General features: G+C 35.5%; 1 protein-coding gene across 5 annotated transcripts in view; it reads left to right on the forward strand.

Moving 5' to 3' along the window:
- USH2A (usherin) overlaps positions 1 to 23,536 on the forward strand; it is a 322,330-nt gene that overhangs the window by 37,863 nt on the left and 260,931 nt on the right. For all 5 annotated transcript variants that reach the window (XM_042051713.1, XM_042051712.1, XM_042051715.1 and 2 more), the window contains 5 exons: positions 2,054 to 2,275; positions 3,575 to 3,668; positions 10,505 to 10,700; positions 11,471 to 11,601; positions 21,152 to 21,347. In XM_042051713.1, the coding sequence (XP_041907647.1) occupies positions 2,054 to 2,275; positions 3,575 to 3,668; positions 10,505 to 10,700; positions 11,471 to 11,601; positions 21,152 to 21,347 (839 nt within the window). The remainder of the gene's footprint in view (positions 1 to 2,053; positions 2,276 to 3,574; positions 3,669 to 10,504; positions 10,701 to 11,470; positions 11,602 to 21,151; positions 21,348 to 23,536) is intronic.

The following is a 23,536-nucleotide window of genomic DNA, read 5'->3' on the forward strand; positions in this document are numbered from 1 at the left end:
TTTATTGCTGATACATGGACCAGAGGGTAGAGGAGAGGGGAAATATCTTAAGACAAATGTTTTTGGATAAAATAACCCAAGTGGGGTGTAATACCACTTTCACCCCAAAAATATGTATTTGTATAATTTTTAAAAAGAACTGAGGAGTGAAGTAAGAACTGTTTCCATTAATGTTTTCTAAGCAGCACAGTTTCTCACCATCAGTTAGAATGTAAATGATGATAGGAAGTGATACAAATGAGTTATTTTTGGGTACAGCTGATGTTTGGAAAGCTTTAAATGATAAGACATATTGGTGAATATTCTGTGTGCTCAAAGAGGAGTTACTGTGGAAACAATGCTCCAAATTTATGTCAGCAGTGTAACAGAGTTCCCTGGAGGATTTTATTGTAAAACAAAACTTGTTTCTCTCTCTTTCTCTCATACCCACAAACTTGTAACTGCCAAGACATGTCCAGATTGTCTGTCCAGGATTTAGACACCAGTGCCCTTGTGTCCTGGTGGCCTGTCCAGGATTCCCTGGGTTTACATGGAAGGCAAATGACCTTGGCTTTGAAATCCTTACCGTAACTTGATGGTTCTTGTTTTGGTGACCAGATGCTAGTACTGAATGGACTCTTTTTTGTGTCCTTTAGGAAATGAAAGTGATTAAGGTTTTTGTTTCTCCATCCTGTACCACCTATGTAAGTTAGGAATTGCTCACTGTCTTTTATCCCCCTGTCAGAGGCTTGAATCTTTGCTTAGTCTGAATATTGGCTGACCCTTATTTTAGAATCTCCTTTGTTTTCCTGGTTTCCTGAGAGACTGCATGTAGATGCTCTAAAATCTTGATGACCTGCTTATCTAGTTGCCATCAACCTTACAGTGTTTCTGCTGTTCCTTCTGATGCTTCCATACCAACATGGTGTTGTTTATCTCCCATTTGTACCTGTCTAAACATTTCCGTTGCAGTTCTATACATCATGGAAGAAAAATACTGTATTTAAATTTCTGTGGCGGGGAAGAGAAGACATAATCATCCAGAGAAACTTACAGATATATTCCACTGAGATTTTTGTGAAGCACTGACCTGGATTAGGAGCACAGGAAATTCAAAGATCCTTCATGAAGACAGAGGAGCGTGTCTCAGCAGACCTAGCCTAACTAGAAATCTCATCTTTCAAAAACTGGCATATTTTGAAGTGACATTTTTTGAATGTTGCATGTCAGGTGCCAGGTGATAACGTGGGGATACCTATTTTTAATGATCCCATGTAGATGTGCAAATAAGCAGACATTCTTCTCTCTTCCAGAGGCTAAACTCTGCCCAGCACATAGACCAACATGATGTGATTCATACCAAATTGTGCAAATGTGCAGTTTATATTTACTTGTTTACTCAGCTTTACTTGAATTCTCAGGATTGTCCTTCCCCTTTCTGGGCTTAAATAGGCAGCTTTACTCTCAATCTTTCTGCTTTCCATTAAATTGCACTTCACTTTCTTGCACTTCACTTTCTGGAAGGTGGCATGTGTTTCTAACTCTGCTAGCTCATCAAGTGAGATGATATGGTCCTGTGACTCTGGAATTCAAAATATAGCAATTGTTTCTGTATGTTTTTTATGTGTGTTTAGCAGGTATATTACTAACAATGTGAGCCTATTAATTATTGTGTTATTGTGAATGAATGATTTCCTTATGTGATTCAAGCCTAGTTCATATTTCTCAAGGACAGTGGGTTAAACTTTTTGAAAATGTGTGCAGATGTCACTGTATCAGTCACACTTTAATCATATTTTGAAGTTGCCTGCTAAAGGCTTTACTTTTTTAATTGGAAACTTTAGGTTTGGAGAGGAGCATGGTAGTTTAGGGCAAAACAGACATATAGAGGACATTCTTTTCCCCTTCTTGAACTCTGATGACTGGGAATCCACTGAGATAAGAATTTTTACCCAGGAAGCATGAAACCACCATGGACAGCTGAGACTCTCTCTGAGAAACAGGGTGTAAAAGACAGAATCTGTAAAATATGTAGTATTTTGATTTTAATTTGTTTTCCTCTCTATTTAAACAGCTTTACACCCTATTCTCGTGGTAATCTAACTTTCAGTGTTCTTACCCCGGAACCAAATCACCGACCTGGTTACAATGATTTTTATAATACTCCATCTCTCCAAGAATTTGTAAAAGCTACGCAATTGAGGATTCATCTCCACGGCCAGTATCACACTACTGAACCTTGGGTCAATTTTAGGCATAGGTACTATGGAGTTAATGAAGTTACAGTCAGTGGAAGGTAAGTGTTCCATGACTCTTCCCATACCTAGCACTGCCTGTGGCTATTACAGCTGTGCACAGTGTGTAAGGACCTGCCTAAAATTTGATCAACTTGTTTTGCTTTTACATGTATGATTGAGAAAGGAAGTTGATCTGAAGTAGTGTATCCAGTTGGAAATGACTGGTGTCCTGTTTTTTAAAAACGTTTGCTCACATGTTATTTTACAATTAATTATACTTATTACACAAATCTGTCAAAAGCAATCCTTTCCTTAGAATCACCAATGCCTCTAAGCAAAGGCTTATGATTGAAATGATGGCTTCTGCTTTACTTTAGTAACTCTTCCAAGCTATAGATTCTCAGACATGGCAATTTTAACAGTCAATGCAGAGCTCATTCTTTGTTTTAGCTGGAGTTTTCCTTTCAAAATTGGGTAGCTGTCAGTAAAACTGTTGTATTATCTGTGACTGACAACTTTATTGTATATGATAAGTGTGCTGTCTTGTGAAAGGACTAATTATGCCCTGTAAATAATATGCAAATTTGGCAATGAAATAGTTTCTAAGAAGCATATGGTGCAGATTTGTAAGTATTATTATTCCTGAAATTATTTTGGTAGTTCTCATTTTGAGAGAAAGCACCCTGTTAGAAGTCATGTTTACCGTAAAATTTTCTGTGTTATTAATATATTTTGATTATTGTTTTAGATGTATTATGATAATGCATTTACTAAAAGAACTTTATCTCAGTGACAATATAACAGTAAAATAATTTCAGCTGTAGTTTGCAGAGCTATGCCATGCCTCCAGAAGAGCAGCCCTTCAGGTAGAGTGGTATGGTTATTGGCTATTAATTAAGACTCTACACAGATTTTATTTTATTAAGAAATGGACATTTTAACTGAGATAAAATGGGTTAAAATGCAAAATTATTCCTGATATGGTTAAGATTTCTTGAAAAACTAGAGATGAACTGGAAGTCTTAATATTGATGAATAATTATAATTTATTTAATAAAATTTTACATATTGATGTTACTTATTGAAATACAGTTTTCATTACATATCATATAAGGCAAGAGTAGCTCCTACTACATGTTCATTTTTATTTTCTTGAAGAGCAATTGTTGATGCTTAAAAATATATTAAGTAGTCTTTTGTAGTTTACTTCACCTAAGAACATTCTGGTGACATTTATTTGTTCTTAATAAAGAACCAGACTATGTAATACACAAAATTGACTTTTTGACTGTGTAATCTATTGTTGGAAAGATGTTTTTTCATGTTTGAACTTTAGACACTACCTATTGTTCTTTCAGGTGTAATTGCCATGGCCATGCTGATGATTGTGACACAGCTATGAAACCATACAGGTGCCTATGCGTCAAGGAAAGCTACACAGAAGGAAATAATGTGAGTCTCTCCTTTGTCTATCTGTGCCACCTATGAACAGCCTCAACACTGGGATTTTAGTCCTGGGAAGGAGTATGTATATGTGTGTGTAGCCTTGTCTTTTATAGGGAAGCTTTCTGTAGCAGATTTGCATCAATTAATGAAACAGATATATTCCACTCTCCATCCTCACCAAAAGCCATTCCACCACAGACCATTAGGAGTGTTGTGTTCAGGGGTTTGATTTCTTGTTAGAGATTATGCCACTTTCAAACTTTAGATGCAAACCTGAGATTAGACTGTGAGCATCTAGTAAAGATTGTCTCTGCCTGCTGTAGCAACTAGCAAGAGTCCTGTAGAAATAAGGTACTACTCCATGGTAGTTTTAGTTTGCTCCTATAGACTCCAGACCCATTCAGTAGTTAGAATGGAGTAGGCAAAGTCCTGGAGTTCAGCTTCCAATTTAGTTTCATTTGAAAGGAGACAGTTCAAGTGGTCCATAATGCAATCCAAAGCAGCATAAATGCAAAATCATACTTTTCCTTTTTTTTCCCCTAACAGTTTAATAATTCCTGGCCATGGAAGAACCAAAATGGGGTTGATTACTATAAGTCATGGTATTCTAGATAAATATGTAGAGGGAAGCTCAAGATAATGGTACCACTTTGCACTTGTTTCATGCGGACTTTGGTTTTGTTGGAAGCTGTTCACATACAACTTAACAAAAGCAGAACCATGATGTGTGAGTAGAAAGAACTTGCTCAAAGAAAAGATTCCCTAGATTAATTATTTATCTCAAAAAAAAAAAAAAAAAAAAGGAAAAGAAGTTGAGGTTAAGAAGGAGTGAGCTACGTTAAAGGAATGAGTCCCTCAATCTCACTGAATGTTAGGTTTCCATTGTGAGTACATGTTATATTCCTTGCTATGTTTATGCCTTTTGGAAATAGCCTTTCTAAAAATTAAGAAGGCGTTATGTGGAATAGCAACAGCAGTAGCAAACGAGAGACTAATCACATATCAAAAAAACCCCCAAGCAGTCTGTGCTTGCTGGAACAGAGTGAGGAGAAGTAACCTCAGAGCATTTGATATAGTGCTTATGATCATGTGAAAGATCTTTGTAAAATTTCATAGGGGATCTAAGTTTTCTCGCTTCTTAAGGAAAAGGATCTACAGTCTAAATGGGACTTGAACAGAAATTTTGAGTTTTTAGATGGGTCAAATTAGAAAAAAAAATTCAAGCTGACAGTGTCCCTTTAATTAGAACACACATTGTGAAATGTTACTTTGTAAGGATTAATTATAAATATTTAATAAGATCTGGAAGTTCACCAAGCACTCTTGCAAGACTTATGCTACCTTGTGAAAACAAACCAAATTCATTTTAATGATGTATCTGCCTTATCAGATATTTCCTGTCAATGTTAATGTGTTGTTCCACTGAGTGTCACATCTTTGATTTGGCATATAGGCATTGTAACTATAACTGAGGTGCTTGAATTAACTGTATCAATTCAGAGTACAATAAGGTTGCTGTTTAATTATTTTTCTCATTCTTTAATAACAGTGTCGGTATCTATTAAATATGAAATAAAGTAGCAGTAGTAATAGAATTAGTATTTGGAAATATATAACTAAATACTTTGAATTTTATCAAAGATTTACATGGAATCCAAACAGCTTAAATATTTTGATTTTTTATTTTTTTTTTTTTGGTAGGGCTAGCACTTAACAGCAAAACCAAAATCCATCCTGATTTTTGACTATCATTGGCACTGATAAAACTCTGTCTTATAGATTTAGACCTGTTCCTTTGGCTCCCACCCTAGTGAATTAGGAATTGTAAAAATAAAATTATTTATTTATATAATTTTTTTGCTTTAAGTCAGCCTTTGATGAAGCAAGGTTCCAACTATAACTTTTTTGGTAGAGAAAAGGAAAATATTTTTGAGAAGAAAGAGCAGTATCAGCAAGCAGCCTTTTTTTAATGTCAGTTCTGTGCTAGCCGTGAGTAAGTCACCAGAACTGAGGAGCTATAAGATAGTTTTTCAGTTTAGGGTGGGTTTTTGAGTATCTTGGACCAGAAATCAGAGATCCTTGAAAAGCTTTTTACATATGGCAGATTATGTTTTTGTCCCATTTACACTTAATACAGCTAAAATTACCATCTTGAATTTATCTGGCATATACAATCTGGCTAGCTGCTGTGCAGCAAAGCACAGAAATGAAAAGTTTGCATAACTGTTACAAATAGTAATCTTAGTCTAGGTACTTGCATCACTATGTTATAAAATTTGACATACCAAATGGAATTTTTTTTTTTTTTCCTAAGTTCCATTTTGGTGAGGAATGATGGTGAAATATGTTGCTATGAAATCTGAGATGATGGGAAGAAGGGGTTGCTTAAGAATTATTTGCAGATGTTGAGGGGCAAGATTATGAAAAAAGAGGAAATTAATCCTCACAAAGCTTGTCTTTCATTTTATGAAAAAAAATGTTCAGCTTCTTCATTTACAAATGATTCTGTAAATGCCTTGGGTCCAACTTTGGGAAATAGCTCTGCCTTTTGCAAATGGAAACTGAGGGACCGAGAGTGGAGTCCAGATTTTGTTAACATCTATATGCAAAGATTAATTTGTAGACTTGAACATAAAAATATGTTCAGAAACTTTCCAAGCTGTCACATGAAAAGCTGGAAACAGCACATAAAAGAACAAGACAGTCAAGCAAGGTCAGCCTTACATTGCAACCTCAGAGCCTCTTTTAAATCGATCATATAGAACTTACTAGAGAGAGGTAATGGTGAAATGTACAGGAATAATTATAGAAATCATAATAGAAAATAGAATTTTAAATTAATAAAACAACTCTGACAAATGCTTGAGAAGATATGAATGGAAGTGAGAGATTGACTGGATGCAGTAAAAACTTCAGGTCTTCAGAGTTTTCCATGCAAATAATGGTCTTAAACATTTGAGGTCTGGAAACTGGGTATGGCATATGTTGATTTATCAAGAATTGAATAAATAAGACTTTTTATGTTGTTACAGAAGGAATCTATGTAAACCTTAGTTAAAGGTCAATCTGTATCATGTTAGATGTTGGAATCAATCATAAATAGTACGTGAGGAGCTGTAAATATTAACCACATTATACTCAATAAAAAAGAGTTCTCGCTTGTAGAAACAAGCAAGCCAGCAAAAATTGCACTTTTTGGTACATGGAGCCTTTGGGATGGAGTCCCTAAGACACCTTTCTTTTTTATTCTGTCCTTCTTGGTCCCTTGGAGTTACTTAGAATGTTCTAATTTTGGTGTTTTTTTTTTTTTTTTCTTCCCCTAGTAAAACCTGGCTTTTAAGTTTAAAAGCTCTTTGATCTTTGGGGAGTTCACAAGAGACAGAGGTAGTTCACATGTAGTCTTGGTAGATAGTCAAATGCTGTAGTGAGGGTGCTGGTGAAAGCCATGAGGAAATTAAGACTATCTTTAGAGCAGTCTATGCCAAAATAGGTATACCCTACAAGCCATATTTATTTGGCTAAGGAAATGAAATGGAGTAAAAGCATAGTGGTTGGATACAGAAGAGGATCTGGTAGGTAGGAAAAAATTGTATATGATTAGCTACCCCATTACAGTCAACACTTCCAGGGCAGCATGGATGTGGGTGCTAAATATAATGGAGCTTTTCAAAGACAAGTCAGCATTTCAAAATGCCTGAGAAGGTGGCAATCTAACCTTGGCATCACTTCATCAGATTTTAAAATAGTGTACTTTTGATAATGTGTACTACAGAAGCATATTTATAAGTATTGTAGGTGTGTATGTACACTGTTTATTGCAACTGAGCTTTGATGAGTGTGGGCTGCAAACTCCTACATAGGTTACAAAAAGAAAAAAAGGAAATTAATTCCACATAAAATATATAGATATAAAAAAGGATGCCCTTGAGAGGCAAGCAGCAGGATATTTAAAAAGTGTTGGAGTAGAAGGTTCTAGTTAATCATGACTTACTGCGAGTTTTAAAGTATTGTTACTGTTGCCTTCTGAAGTATTTCTTTGGATATTTGTTGACTATTTCTTCAGAGGCACTGTTCTCAGAATTCTTAGGGCCTAAAAATGAACTTGGTACATAAAGGCTTAGGCTGAAGTCACTGGTGATCTTTCTGTAAGTATGCTGGGTTCAGGAATGTTGAAGTTAAATTTTAAAATAATAATTTTAGTAAAAAAAATCTTGAATTATTGGAAATCAGTTTTTAATCGTAGTTTTAGACTAATGAATTGGGCCAAGTTAAGCTTGGTATTTTGGCCACCTGGCTCCATGTGATGTTTTCTCAGGAAACTTTTCACAAAAGGTGGGTAGTTCAGATACTGTATATCAAGAAGGCAGGCTTGTTATTGGCCAAAGGGAAAACCACATATATAACATGTTTTCTGGAGGGCCTAGCTGTAACTGAGAATAATGACATGTTTCTGGGTTTTACAATTATGGAGAAAGGTTTTGTTAAGCATTAACATCCTTTGTAAATCTGCTAGACCTTGTCAAGTGCTTTTTTGGAAATGTACCTATCCATTTTACATGTGGTAGCCAAGAACCAGACCCCAAATCTCTCGATTTGCAAATCGCAATTGCTATGCTTGGGACAAATGCAGAGTTTAGATTTGGTGAATGAAGGCCTGAAGATGGCCTCAGGCCATCATCATGCTACCAAAAGTGAAACTTCAGCCCTGGAGGTCTGGAAGTTAAATGCAATTCTTAATTTAATAAAGGTGTGACAAACAGCAGGGTGAGGTGGGGGAACCAGTGCTCATTTTTGTTGCATGAAGGTGTGACAACTGCTAGAAGAACAAATGTTTCACACTCATTGCCAACTTCTGAATGGCTGCTTTTTTTGCCAAGACTTTTAGAAGGAGGTTGTAGATGGGGGGAGTCAATGGCTTCTCCCAGATAGCAAGTGATAGAACAAGAGGAAATAAACTCAAGTTGCAGTAGAGAACATTTCGATGGATATTAGGAAAAATTCCTTCTCTGACAGGGTTGTCAGCGATTGGAACAGGCTACCCAGGGAAAGTGATGGCATCACTGTCCTTGGAAGTGTTTAAAAGTGTGTAGATGTGGCTTTCAGGGACGTGGTTTAGTGGTGAACCTGGCAGTGTTAGGTTAATAGTTGAACTTGGTGATCTTAAAGGTCTTTTCCAAACTTAGTAATTATACAATTCTTTAAAGTTTTGTCAAAGTTTTAAAAGTCGCAGAACAAGAGATGTTTCATAGAAGCTCCATGCTATGTAATCAGATGCCATCTTTTTCTCTCTTACTCCTTCATGCTTGTGTGTCATTTAACAATAGGTGCAAGCACAGGTGTGCAAAAGTAACTGATCCAAGATTAAATCTGAAATGAGATGATGAATGCTTTCAGCTGCCGTGTGGCTGGCCATGCACAAATGGAAACTCAGGGCTGGCAGGTTGGTAGCTATTCCTGCACTGTTTTCCTTTCAAGGAGGACATATTTCCATAGACATGCTGGGAGGAGGGAGCTGCATGAGCTGGATAGCTTGGCTGGTAGCTTGTTTCTTTGTTGTGCTTCCCAAGTTGTGCCATGCCTGAATGAACCCTCCTGTCTCATGTTGTTGGGTGCTGTGTGATGCTGATTTTTCCCAATGAGGAGAGAGAGGGGAGATGGATGTAAACCAGGGAAGGACTTGAATAAGTTTGAGCTATGTGACTTGTGAAGAGTTATAGTCAAGGTGTTGCCCTTAGTGCACTTAAAATGAGATAATCACGATTAGGCAGCGATTGCTCTGATAAACAAAGGCCAGAGTTCAGTCTCAAGTGGAACCCTGCTAATTTTCATCCTGAAAGCTCCTTTTTTTTCTCACTGTGGTGATACTGTGTGTTTCTGTTGTTTTGAAGAGATTAGAAAAGTGTCCATTGGTTATTGCTGCCTTATTGCTTACTTTTTATTTCGTGTATTAAAACTAAATTTCAACAGATAAATTCTTCTGCTTTCATTTTCTCTCCCAAGTGGCTTTTGTTATAATTTGTGACTGGTCTGCAATTCTTGGAGTATATTAAGCTTATGGTTTTTAATTCAGTTTATTTTACACACAGTTGATGCTTTCCCAGCACCAGCTTTGAGTGAAACAGTTTAGAAACTTTGGTACAGTTTCCTAGTTTTCAGGGTATAGGTGATATAGACACATTAATAAATAATTATAACTGTGCTTGGAATGACAGCCATGAAGAAAGATGAGCATGCTTCTCAAACTGAAGAAGGAAGTTACCCCAAAAAAAATGTTACCCAAATGCTTAACAGAAGCAACTTATTTTGAAGCATTTAAATTCCTTCTGAAAGACTGAACTTATGATTGCAGTATATTTTGCTTCTTTTGTTTCACTCTTGAGGTCAAATGATAGTAGTACAAACTACAGCTATTACAATGTTAGAAATTACAAGAACAGACATTGTTTAAAATGCATCCAAATGGATGGATTAGGTGAATGTCTTCTGTGCCATAAACACAGCAAACACCATTTTGCATCTTTAAAGGTTTGAGTAAATCTGAGTCTCAGGATGTTAGCCCGTGTTGAATATCTAAATTCTTAACATTTTGATCTTCTGCCCACTTTACTTGGTTTTACTCTGTTTTTAAAATTACTTTAAAAGGTTAAAATAATAATTAAAAATGTTGGGTTTGTTATTTCCCTTTGTGCTTCCTCACTTTTTGTCTAAACCCAATATTATTAATATTTAAATTGGGGAAAACATAGAAAAAAATACAAACATAGAGACTATAATAGTAAACTCGTGAGATGAAGAAATACGTCTAAGAAGCAGCATTTTCTTTTCTTTCTGATTTATTTCAGTGTGATCACTGTTCGCCATTGTACAATGACAAGCCTTTTCGTCCAGGTGACCAAGTTCATGCCTATAATTGCAAACCATGTCAGTGTTACAGCCATGCAGAAAGCTGCCACTATGACTTAGCAATGGATCCTTTTCCTCAGGAACACCACCGAGGCGGTGGCGGAGTGTGTGATAACTGTCAGCACAACACAGCTGGTAAGTCAAAGAGAACGGACTGTTTATTTTACAGTTCCTTTTTGACTAAGTCTTGTGTCAGCTGAAATTAGTAATGCTCCATGGCTGACAGTCCAATGAATTCTCATGTATATGTATTTTTAAACTATTCAGATAGTCAAGTAACAACAGTGGTGTCAGTTCTTAAGCCATGGGAAAATACTGTAAAATTTAATCCAATCTTGTATAAAAACTTTAATGCAAAACACATTCTAATAAATAATTAAAACATATAGTTTCAAAGCTATTCCCATTACATGTGCTAGGGCATTTAAATCCAAAGTACAGACTTACTGGACCGGTTTTACAGACAACATCTAAAAACGTTGTCAAATTTTGCTCTAATTTTAGTTTCTTGTTTATTGAATAAAGGTAGGTAGTATATTTGAATACTTTTTAAAAAAAATCTCTACTACTTCAGTTTTCTTGGCTTTATCTAATAAAGAGAAAAAAGAAAAGTTTCAGGTTCAGTTTTTCCAAAAAAAATGTATAGGCATTTGCATGGCACAGCTTTTATATAAGTGTGGTATTATATAACAGATGGAAGTTTAATGGAGTAAAACATAGTTTGTAACAGGTTCATTGTTTCATATGCTCTGGATCACTAAATTGGCAGGTAGAGATGAAAGGTGCATTAAAATGGACGTCCTGAAAATTATAGAATTCTCTCAAAGGAATAGTCTTTAATTTTGAATTATACAGCTAATTTTAATGAATTGGAAGCCATAATGCATAACCTTTCTTTCATGCAGGAAGGAACTGTGAGCTGTGCAAGGATTTCCATTACAGACAAGCAGGTGCAGATCTTTCAGCCATTGATGTTTGCAAACCCTGCGACTGTTATGCAACAGGCACCAAAAATAAGAGCCTCCTGTGTGATAATGTAAGTAGCCTCAATAGAGAAAAAGGAGAAAACATTTCAATCAGCTGGGTAGACAGCCATAAGATTTTACAAAGTGTATTCAGGTGGTAACTAGTCTATTTAAAAAATGCTTAAGTTCAGCCTTTTCAAAATGATAATTGACTTACATCAGACATTTGAAAGCTGAGAAAATAGAGAGGAATTTGAGATGTACTGCTGAAGAGTTACTCATCTAGATCAGCAACAGACATAAAAGATGCTGTATGAATAGTAGTTTTGGGATGCTACCTCTGCACTCAGTAATGTTAAAACATCTAGGTTTTGAATGTTTTTGAAGGTCTTGATATTGTCTTGAAGTTACTAAAAGGTTTTGAAAATTCAGGCAATAAGCCGAGCCTGAAATTGAACTAAAATTAAGCTACTTTTCCCTGTAATAAGACAAGGATTGATCTCCCTTTTAATTTATAAAGTCCATTAAAAAGAAAAGAAACCCACAAAGTGATGCTGAAAAGAGAACACCGTCAGCTATGCTTTTTAAACCAATGGACCTCATTGACATGATAGCTGTCTAGTCCAATAACTAATCTATCTGTAACTTTTAAAACATGCATGTTGGAAAAAAAGCAGGAAAAGTGTTTAAAATCTGGAACATACACTAAAGATACATTGTGGTTTGTGTTCTATTCACATATGTTCTGTCTATTGCCAAAATCTAAATTTTGTTATGAATAGGGAAGAAATAATTGCTTTGAAATTTATTTTAAAGGTAGAACTTATTCTACAGGTAAATGTGATAGAACTGCTTCAGCTTGTTGCCACTTTTCCTGTCTCTTCTTTTTTCAAGACTTCTATTAGTAAAGCCATCTCTAGTTTTTTTTGTCATATGTCTCTTGTCCCTGCATTTTATTTAACGGTGAACTCTTGTGGATCCTGTTGTATTTTCCTCAGTTCTACAGTGGTACAGATACATGCCCAGTTTGACTCAGTGCACCTCACAGGACTCATGCATTGGTACATGTTCTGTGTGACATGCAAATTTATCACAATATGTTTTTTAAAATAGTCCACTGTATTACAAAGAGAAATTATTTTATAATTTTCAGTCTTCTGAGGTAACACACTGCCAGTAACACAGAAGCGGAAAAAAAAGCTTGCAAAACACAGGTATCAATGTTAGGACTATTTTTCAAGACATAGGAGGAATGAAAGCAAATGTTAATTTATGTATGCAGGATTTGTGGTGAAATGTTAACCTAAATCAGCTTCAACTTTGATTAATAATCAGAGGAACAGTAGTTTACAGAAATCAGTGCTTTATACTTAAATATACAAGAATGTTGATAATGCTTGACTATGAAAGTATGGACAGGGAGATAAAATGGGAAAAATGGGGGAGACTGTATTGCTCAATAAAGCATCAATTGCTGCAGTAGAAGCAGAGCAGGGAGAAATGATTGAGAGGCATTAAAGAATAGATTAATAAGGCTGGGGACTAAAGGCTGAAATGAATTGCATGAAATAGGAGGGCATCATTGGAGGAAGTGTTTCCACATTTGACCTGTGGAAGATGGAATCATAAGGAATAAGGACCCTACTCATGAAAATTAATTGTCACATCACACTGATAATTTTCAAGGAAATTTGCCAAAAATGGGGCAGAATACGCTTTTACTGCATAACTCATCACTTTCTTCAGATCATCAACCTTTTTTTCTTTTTGCAAAGTGCCACTTTAGTCACTAAGTTCCAAGAGGTACAGAGTTCCAAAATTAATCCCTTGAATCACAAAATAATCTGTTGAATCACACAGAAAGAGCATTTACTCATCAAATGAAGTATTATTCATGCTGATAGTTTGCAAGATGTGTAGAAGAGCTGACTGTAACAGTTGCTCCCATCTCAGTTTTTGGACTGAAAACTTTATGCCTCTTCTGCACTCTACCCTTGGTGAGAAATGCATGTAGGTATGGAGCATTTCTCCCTTGCAGCATTTCTCAGTTCTCATACATCTGAAGATCACGTCCACCTACAGATCACTGTGTAACTTCAGTTGTATTTTAAAGTTCAAACTAACACAGTAAAACTTCAAAACTGTGACTTTATGGCTTACAGCAACAAGTGGGATTTTAGGAGAGTGGTGTAGCAGTGCCTCCCTGAGCAATTCAGTAGGTGTTTTTGCAGAGTGAGGTTTTCCTTTGAGACTGGTGAGTAAAAGAGAGAATTGCTACAGCCTGATAAAATTTGTCCACTTTGCTGGTTATTGATGTTTAATCATTCTAGAAAAGATGGTTGCATCCTCTTTGTGAGCATTTGTCATGAAATACTCCAATCAATCAGGAAGTCCAGATGAACTATTCGAGGTGCTTGAGTTTTATGAGTGAAAGAATTGGCTGCCTTCTTCCTTTCTCCCTAACCATTCACACATGAGAAAGTTCTACCAGGACACTGCTGATGTGCTCATTCTTGCTTTAGCTGGAGATTAATTTCTTCTGGCCCTCATACTAAAGTCCTTCACTCATTTTTCTGTGCTGCTTTTTACCCAGACTGCTCTACAAATGCTTACATATTCTATCAGGCATGGCAGTTGGTAGTCCTGTCATGATTCTATTATAGTAAGGCATATATAATGCTGGGGAGAAAGAGCACTCTTTTTCTGGGCATTTGTTTTTAGGCAAACCTGAAAGTGCTGCTATTGCCCTTACCTAGTTTTTGGAAGTAACATCCTGGTCTCAGTCAATTTAGTCATCTTTCTTTACTCAGCTTTTGCTGATTTTTAAAAATTTACTCTTAACATCCAAATAAATATGTATCATGCACTAGTTGTTGTGAGGAAGCTGTATTTTACCTGCAGAGGATATTGTTTGGAGTTGCAAAGACTTAATTGCCTTCTGTCAAGGTGGCAGCTGTATTGTCTCATCTTGCAAGAAAACTCTTTCTAAGGCAAGAAAATGAACAAAATATTAGTTACTGTTTTCTCTGAAGAGTCACATGAAAGCAGATTCCAGTACTGCCAAGTAACTATCTGAACAGACTTCAGATTTCACCTTTCTGCACACTCCCTAAATACTGGTTTTTAAAAATTATATATATATATATACACACAAAACAAAAATAGTATCTCTATTTCTATTTTCACTTCTGAGTTAATTCTTTTATCTAAAATTAGAATGAGCATTCCCATTTTCATTTTTCCATCTACACAGTTTTCAACCCGTTTGTTGTGATTGACAATAAATAAATAAATGCAATGTGTGTTGCGAGGGGAAGAACATAGGTTAAAGCAGTTAATTAAGGGGATTTCAGTCAACAGATATACCAAAGAGAATAAGGAATGTAAAGGGTGCAAATGTGTCAATGAAAAATATTGTGCATAGTGGAGTCCATAAAAAATCAAGTTATCAAATACTGTGTGTATTCTGAATCCTGGATTTCCCTTAATGGAAGGCCTTTAACCTTATTGCTAAAATGAGGGGAAAATGAGCTTTTTTATGTTCTGTAATCCTATGGCTTTGTTTCTGATGGATTTTGTAAAGTGGAAATTCTGGTTTTCTGTGAGAGTTTATTTGTGAGATTTGGTTCATCCCACCCCTTGGAGTGTTGTGGGCAGAGGGTAAATGCCTCATTTTACGTTTTGAGCAAAAGTAGTAGAAAGCTACTGACTTTTGAAAGTCATCGTACGTGATGACAAGAAGAGATATCAGGGGAGTGCAAAGGAACTTCATTATTGCTGCTTATTCAATTTTCAGTTCCCAAAGCTGACATCCCGAGAATACTCTCAGGTATTTGGTGTCAGACCATTAACCTATGTGTGTGAGCCAGCACACTGTACCATTCTCATTTCCTAAACTGAAGAAAAGGAAAGGAAAAGTCCTCAACCTCCTTGCTCCCCCTTCCTGAGACTGCAGACAACTAGGTGCTGGGGTCCTTGCCAAATTTGTATCAAATAAGAAGAGAGTGAGAAATATATGATTAGCATTTATATCAAAAAGGCAGAACATTGAGACCGGTATCAATCAATTACAAAACTGGTGATGGCAGGATGAACAGAAAGAATTTCATGCCAGACCTAAATATACCCCTGAGTCTTGCAATGCCCTAAAACTTGCATTGAGTCAAGGGAAGGTGCTTCTGAGCTGCTAGAGAGTAAATAATTGAAATTAGTAACGACTTGGCCAATTATAAAAGGTTATTTTTGTCAGCTGTTTCGGGCTTTAAACACGGAAGTTAACTTTGGAAAAAGAAACTTCAAATGCCAGCTTTATTTGTTTTACTTCATAAGATCAAGCCTCATACCACATTTATTGTCCAGAATTGGAGAGACTTTCTGATTACATTTTTGACAGTATGTTGCTTCAATTACAGACACCAAAGAATAGCAATTTGAAATTACAGGCATATCCAAGGAGAAGAAGTTGATTTTAACTTTCAGAAAGGCTTAGGCAAATGATTTTTTCAGCAAATTGCGATTTATGCTGTGAGAATTTCTATGGCCAACAAGAGTTTAAGTAGTCAGAAGTTATATTTCGGATACTATGGTCTGTACATGGTGAATATCTACTAGGTGAGTGCTATGGCTAAACAGTTTGCTGTACTCCAAGCAACGATGAAGACAAGTCTTTGGAACGTGTCACCCCTTGTCCTGAGTGCTTAAATCTCTTGTTAAGTCCTCATATCAGTTTAGTAACTGGACACTGAAAGAGTTTCTGAATAGGCTTCACCTTGAATTTGTCATTCTAGATGTGATGTGTTCGGTTAAACGGTCCCCCGATTAATGAGTGGTATCACTAGAGTCTAAAGCAGCTGAACTGCTCAGTAGATATAAAATTCAGAAGCCTTAAGGAGTTGGATTCATGATTAAGGGCAGTGAGGCTGCAGGTGTGGTTTGTGCAGGAGAAGGTTGCTGGCATACCTTCTGTAAGTGTTTACATTCAAAGATATAGGAATAATGTGTATTTCATACATCAATTATAAACGACAGAAGGGATACATGTGAACTGAGCATCAGTGATTTTCTGTATCAAATGACAGTTGTAATTATTAGGTCCCAAGACACACCACCACTTGGTAGTAATGCTTGGCCAGGTTCATTTTCAGAGTGAACAGTATAGACAGATATTTTCCATCAGTGATTTAGTACCAGGTCATGGTCATGTTAATACACAGGCTGTTTCTGTCTGCTGACTGTTTGGGTCAGAACCAGGCCTCTCAGGCATAAGTAATGGGAGCACAGATTGCTTTCTGCTCTTCTATAACCAGTACCAGTTATAGAAAATTGAAGTACTTTTCCTTAAATGGCAGATAACATTTGAATTGGGGAAAGGGGGAAGTTTCAATTGTATCTCCAGTGCACAACTGGTGAAATTCTGGTTAACAAAATCTTTAAATATTCATTGCTGCCAATATTTTCAATGATACCATAGTTTCCAGAATAAGCTAGAATTACAGAAATAATAACAGTAATAACAAAAATTGCCTATTTCCTTCATAATTCACTTGGATTTTTATGTAGTTATTGAAATGGTTTGTTCTCCCCATTTTTTAGGTTTCCACATTTATAACCTGTGGTACATCTTTTTCTACGGTGTTACCAATGTTTATCAGCCTGTGCAACATCTTTGAAACAGTATTCACTGCCAAGCATTTCACAGGTTATTTTGATGCTTCTCTGTCTGTACAGAGAAATTAAAGATACTATTTTTCTATATTTCTCATTTTTAAGTCAAATTTTCCCCAGATTAAGCCCAAATATTCTGCAGATGGTTTTGGTGGCTGGTTCCTGGATAAGATTTTATTCTTTTAGTTGGCCAGACACTTCTTTGTTGTTTGAAGAGTCATATTTGTTCTTCAAGCATAATTTTTTTTTACCCTGTTAACATTAAGTTTGGGGACATACATTTTCTGCAAGTGCATGTGATGAAAATTACTGCTTCTTGTAATAGCTTGACACAAAATTATATTGAAGATACTGGTATTCTTTGCTTCTTTTAGCACTTAGTAATCTACATTTTTCCCTTGTTGCATCTGGAAATACCTACCCTTTGCTCACAATTAGCCACAGGTTTCCCCATATTCAGGATCAGAACAGCTATGCTGAGACCCATCTGGCACATTATCCTCTCTGATAGTTACCAGAAGCATGATCCTGCTGTGATGTGCTTTTCTAGATTTCAGTTATTTACTTGTGCTAAAATCAGGATTTCCATCTGAGTAGCCACGTTTGGTGTCCACATATGGAATTAATCTAACTAAATCTTTAAAGCAATTAATTCCTTTAAGTTTACTTAGAATTTCCTAGGTGTTCTATCTTACAACTTGAGAAAAAAAGAATATTAATTCTATAAGACATTTATGATTATGTAGCCATGCATTCCCTTCATTTCAGTCCTTTATTTCCAAACTGTAAAGTCTTTATTGTCTTTTCTTTTGTATCATTGCTTATTCTACTCACTCTGTGACCTCTTATTTTAGCGAGGGTAACCAGATACAGAAATTATGTAAAGAGTTGCTAAAAACCAGATTTTTATGACAGAATGAGACTTCCTGTGTAATTTTCACTTATTTTCTTGATAATCCCAGTATTCTTATTGTCTTTTTAATGGCCTCAGAGCTTCCAAATGATTTGTAGGGGAAATGGAGCAGCTTTAACAGCTTCTTTCTTGAGTGGTAGCAGCTAATTTTGGACTTACCACTGTCTACCTATAGTCAGTGTTGATTTTCCCCAGGCATTAAGTTTGTACTTCTTGATGTAGAAATTAATTTGACTTTTTGATCATCCATTTGGTTCAGTGTATGTGATATATTAAGATGTTGCTGACTTAAAGAAATGCAGTAGTATCATGTAGCATGATTTTCCTTTGGGGAAAAAAGTACCAATCTTTTCCAATATATCATTTTAATTTCTAGTAGAATGTAGAATAATAATACAAAACTGCCTACTAGAATGTAGATCTCAGAAACTTCCATGCAGCCTTTTAAGGAGATTGATGTAATTTTACTCCTATTTTTATGGTGCCGATTTAAATAATTATTTCAATGATTTTATATTTTGGTTATCTAGAACTTCAGTCTCAGGTGTAGTCACTTTTCAACAGATGAGATTTTGCTAAAATATTTTTCTTCTGATGTTTTTGGTTTTAAATCAGTCTTAAAAACCTTTCCTGAAATAAAAAGGTAGCACCCCTTTCATAGTGAAGAGCCGTGGAAGACTTTCTTTGTGATCTCTGTTGTGGTTCTCTTTCCTGAATGCTACACATAATCATAAAAGCTTTAGTTGGTCATCTGCTCTCCTCAAAGCAGAATTGTTGTCAGTGCTATATCCAGTCAGTCATGATTTTGTCTGGATAAAGCTTGATATCTCTGGGAATAGAGATTCCACATCCCGTCTGGATAGCCTGTTACTGATGCTGCACTTATCTTTTAGTGAAAAGTTTCGATGTCCACTCTGAATCTGCTGATCATACCACTTAATTATTAATTGCCCCCACTGATTCTCTGGTGGTCTTCCTTTGTTTCTGACATTTAATTTTTTTTTTCCTTCATTCTTTAGGCATGTTGCTTGTTAAATGCTCATTTTTGTGTTGCCTTACTCTAGTTTTAAAATTTGGTGGTGGTTATCCTCTCTTATTTAGCTTCCTATTTTGATCTTATTTTCACTTATTGAAGACGACATTTTGCATGTAATGTTTTCCTTCCTGTGGTAGCTTTTGGAGTAACTTCAAAGTTTTTTTGGGTGTGAGTTGAGTGCTGTTGTGTAACCTTTGTATGCTGCGATCGCTAACACAAAAAAATGTTTCTTTTACAGTTATGCGTTAAACTGGGTATTTTTCTTCATTTAGGATTAAACTCAGAGTTGCTTTTCACGTGTGAGTTCTCTGATGAATGGCTATGATGCATGACTGGGTCTCTTATAATACACTAAATATCTAGATCAAATCCAGTCTAAAAGGGAATTGACTTGAAAATCCTTGTTGCTGTGTTTTCTGGTGTTGTGGTCTTTTAACTCTTCTTGTACTTGCTGTTGTCCTGTCTTTTTAATATCTACATCATCCTGAAAAATAAGGCTGATGCATCAGTAATAGATCTCTATCAAGAAGTCATATTAAAGAGATTTTATGGACTACAGAACCCTTTTACGAGGAAGGGGGTTAGGAGTATGTGCTTCTCTAACTTCTATTCCGTATTTTCTGCACTAAGAATTTACTATTAGATGTTGAAATACTCTATTTTGTATTAATAAAGCTTTGAGCTTCATTGTAGATTTGAGGGTGTGATAATATTTACTTTAAGTGGAACTTCCAAGTAGCTTTGTCTCTACTGTTGTATCAGCTTTACTTGACTCATGGATTAAAGATTAAAAAGGCAACTGTTAAGAGAAATTTTTGTTTCAATAACTAACTAAAAGCAAAGTACATTGAACTACATCTGTTGATGACATAGATGAATATTGTTTTGAATTACTTTACTTTTTCATATTTGTAAATATTTGCACTAAAAAAATACAGTGACCCAAAGAAAATTCCTTATAACACAGAGTTTCTCTATTTGCTTCCATCTCTGCGTTTCCCAGAACACTTTAGGTATAAAAGTTATTTTTTGTTCCTTGATTATGAATCCTAAACCTTTTGCTAATTCCCATCTCTGTGTTGCTTTGATCCCCTGGTATTATTTTTATGTTGTGCCTTAACCAGTGTCTTTGTTTCTTCATCCCTGTGCTGTTGCTCTTTCCCTGTGGTTTGTTTCCCCACCACATTGGAAAGTGATGAATGCAGAGACTGGGGTTTTGCCATGGCTTTCAGAGGTCTGAAACTGATGAAGCTTTTCGGGAGCCCTTAGATCGTGCACAAGATGTGAGACTTGTACTCTCAGATCTTGGTCCAGGCATAACAGAGGATGTGTCAGCTCCTCCTGAATAGTAATGCTAAACATGTTAAGGAGAAGATGAGCACCTTTACATACCCCCACTGAAGTGGAATGTTTGGGATCCCAGCTGAACCAAGAAAAGAGGGAGAGGTTTTCAGTTGCTGAGCCTGTTGGATCACATCCTTCAGTAAAGGGAGAGGAAATGTACCTTGGATGAGTAATCAGAAAGGAAAACCTTCAATTTTGCTTCATTAATTAACGTTTTCACTAAAATAAATAAGCATATGGGCAGAACAAAAAATGCAAAACTTGACCTTTGAAGATGACAGTTCTTTATGGTAACTGTGATTCAAAAAATACTTGTTTTAATAGAAGTTACCATGTATACAATGCTGTTTGGTAAATATTCTTTGCAGGTTCTCTGTCCAGATGGTAAATACGGCCACATTGTTTACTCACTTCTTTTTCCCTTCTGTTTTGAAAGAACAGACTTTTAAACTCTATTCAAAAGTCGAATAGTTACGCTCATTCAACATTTCTCTTTTTTCCTTTCTCTCAACAAATGAAAAAAAATGCTCACAGGCTTATTTTTCTTTTCTGTTCCATTTAAAATTTTCTTCTCCCCACCTCATACTCCCATTCTTGTAGCTAATGAATGTATCATCTAAAAATAGATATGTTCATCATTCTATAATATTTTGTATCTTTCTAGATTGGAGGCCAGTGTAATTGTAAGAGACATGTGTCTGGCAGACAATGCAATCAGTGCCAGGAAGGATTCTACAATCTGCAACAGTCAAACCCTGATGGCTGCAATCGCTGTAACTGTAATACCTCTGGGACAGTCAATGGAGATATTACCTGTCACCAAAATTCAGGACAGTGCAAGTGCAAAGCAAATGTTATTGGTATGTGTAATGTAAGAGTTTGGAGCCATTTTTCTTGTTTTCTCTGGAAATAAAACACACTTGGTTTCTAAATGAAAGGTATAGAAAGCTTCTTTGCTGAAGGCAGATTGCAAAAATGAGTGAAATTAACTGTTGGAAAATTATTAATTTAATAATTCTATCAAACTACAGCTTGAAGCTTAGTTTAATCAACCCTTTAGAAATTCCTTTATGGCATAGCTACGTTAGCTTACATAGCTCCATACTAATAAGTCACAGAAATAATGTAATTTGCTTACTGCGTAGATGTTTCTTTTAGTAAATTAACACTTTTTCAACGTATTTTATACTTAATGAGTTCTAAGCAAATTGTTTCCATGCTAGTTTTCTTAATAGACCAAAATAAATGGATTTTTTTCTCAAAATATTCTGTGCTACAGGGTCCTTTGTGATAAATCTATCAATTTTTTTCTATTATATTTCTTTGAACTGTTCTTATGAAATGCAAAATAAGTCAACATAATTCCACAGATCATGTACATAGCTAGGGTTAGTTATCAAGGGCCACATAATTTTAATTTTGTAATTCAATGCCAAGCTGATTATAATAAACTGCTACCTTCTGTGTTATTTATCATTTTTTTTACAAGACGTGCTTTTTTGTTTGTTACTCCCACAGGTATTTTTCAGAAATTAGATTTGATTATAGCAATTTATTACTTCCAGCATATTTGAGGGGAGCCACAGCCACATAAGGACAAAATTTATCAAGTGCCCAAAATACACAGTATATATAATACACTTTGAAATGTTGATGTATGGGAATATTATGCAAGGAGAATTTCCTGATAAAGTGAGCCTTGCATGGTAACTGTACATGTCTCAGACTATACATATGTCTCAAAAAGAAAAATTCCTTTTCTGCTTTGTTATTAACAGAATTAGTAATCTATTTTTTCTTCACCCTAACCAGGTTCTGGGTTGCATTAATAATGTTCAAGTACATGTTAATATATTTGATATTATATATACCCTCACTTGTGAACATTGACTCATTTGTAATGTTGTAAGTCTTTGTTGTTTTTGGAAATTAGAAGAAGGAAGAAAATGCAGAATAACAACAAATAAAGAAAACAGCTGTAAACAGATTGAGGCCTGAACAGTGTCAGTCCTTCTTCCTGTGGAATGCTGTATTTTTCATACAATAAAAAAGGTGCTAAGAGTAGAAAAATAACCTCTGTGCATCTTAAACCCTTTCTCTACCTTCAAGAAAAAGGACTTCAGAGCATTCTTAATTATATATTCTTTGCCCACATTTTACATTTGAACTTGGGAAAACATTTCTTAACTCTCTGGCAATTTGGCAGACAAGAAGTGCAGAGTCTGGTTCTCACATACTTGGTTGTCTACATTTAAATTTTAGCCCCCTCATGAAAACATTAAGAATTGTTTTTATTTTCACTGGAATAGTTATTAAAAAAAAAGTGTAGATCTCTGCTTTCTGTACTTATCTGTAGCTATGATGGGGGTCTGTAGTTATGCAAGTGTTTGTTTGCCGAGTAAAGACCTAATTCTTTCCAGACTAGATTCTCTTTATTTTCCAAACCAATCGTAAATAAGCTTGTGTATATTGAAACATGTGCAGCAAACTTTACCAGAGAGCTTTCCTCTTTGGATTTCTAAATTGGTTTTGAGAGCAATCTGTCTATTGCCATTTTATCTATTTAAACAAACACGATAACAGAAAAATGCAACTGTAGAATGCAATGTTATGAAACATGAACAGTTAGAGTTAACACAACTGTTAAATCTTACTAATGATTCTATCACCAGTAAAATACATTAGCACCAATAATTTTATTAAAGTAGGTCATTCATCTAGAATAAAAAGGTAGAAGAATGTGAATTAAATGCCAAGCGTGCTAACTCCCCTGTACTTGTTAACATTGAATGTGATGCCCTGTAGGCCTTCCTCAGTATCGTTAGGAATAGATTACCTGTCAGGAATATGTATGGCATATTCAAATAAGCACTGCGCATATTTTTAAAACTGATATGATATGAATCCATGTAGACCAATTTTAATAGTTCAAAATGAGTCATAATTCTTGTTAACAATACAGTTATTTTTAAAATTTGCAGCAATAGTGGTCCTTTTTTATTTTCCTTATTGAAATTAAATGATATGCCTTAGGTGAGTCATTCATCAC

Source organism: Corvus kubaryi, unplaced genomic scaffold (assembly GCF_017639235.1).
Source record: "Corvus kubaryi isolate FWS band 111438036 unplaced genomic scaffold, C.kubaryi_AGA036_p1.0 76, whole genome shotgun sequence".
NCBI classification, from domain to species: Eukaryota; Metazoa; Chordata; class Aves; order Passeriformes; family Corvidae; genus Corvus; species Corvus kubaryi.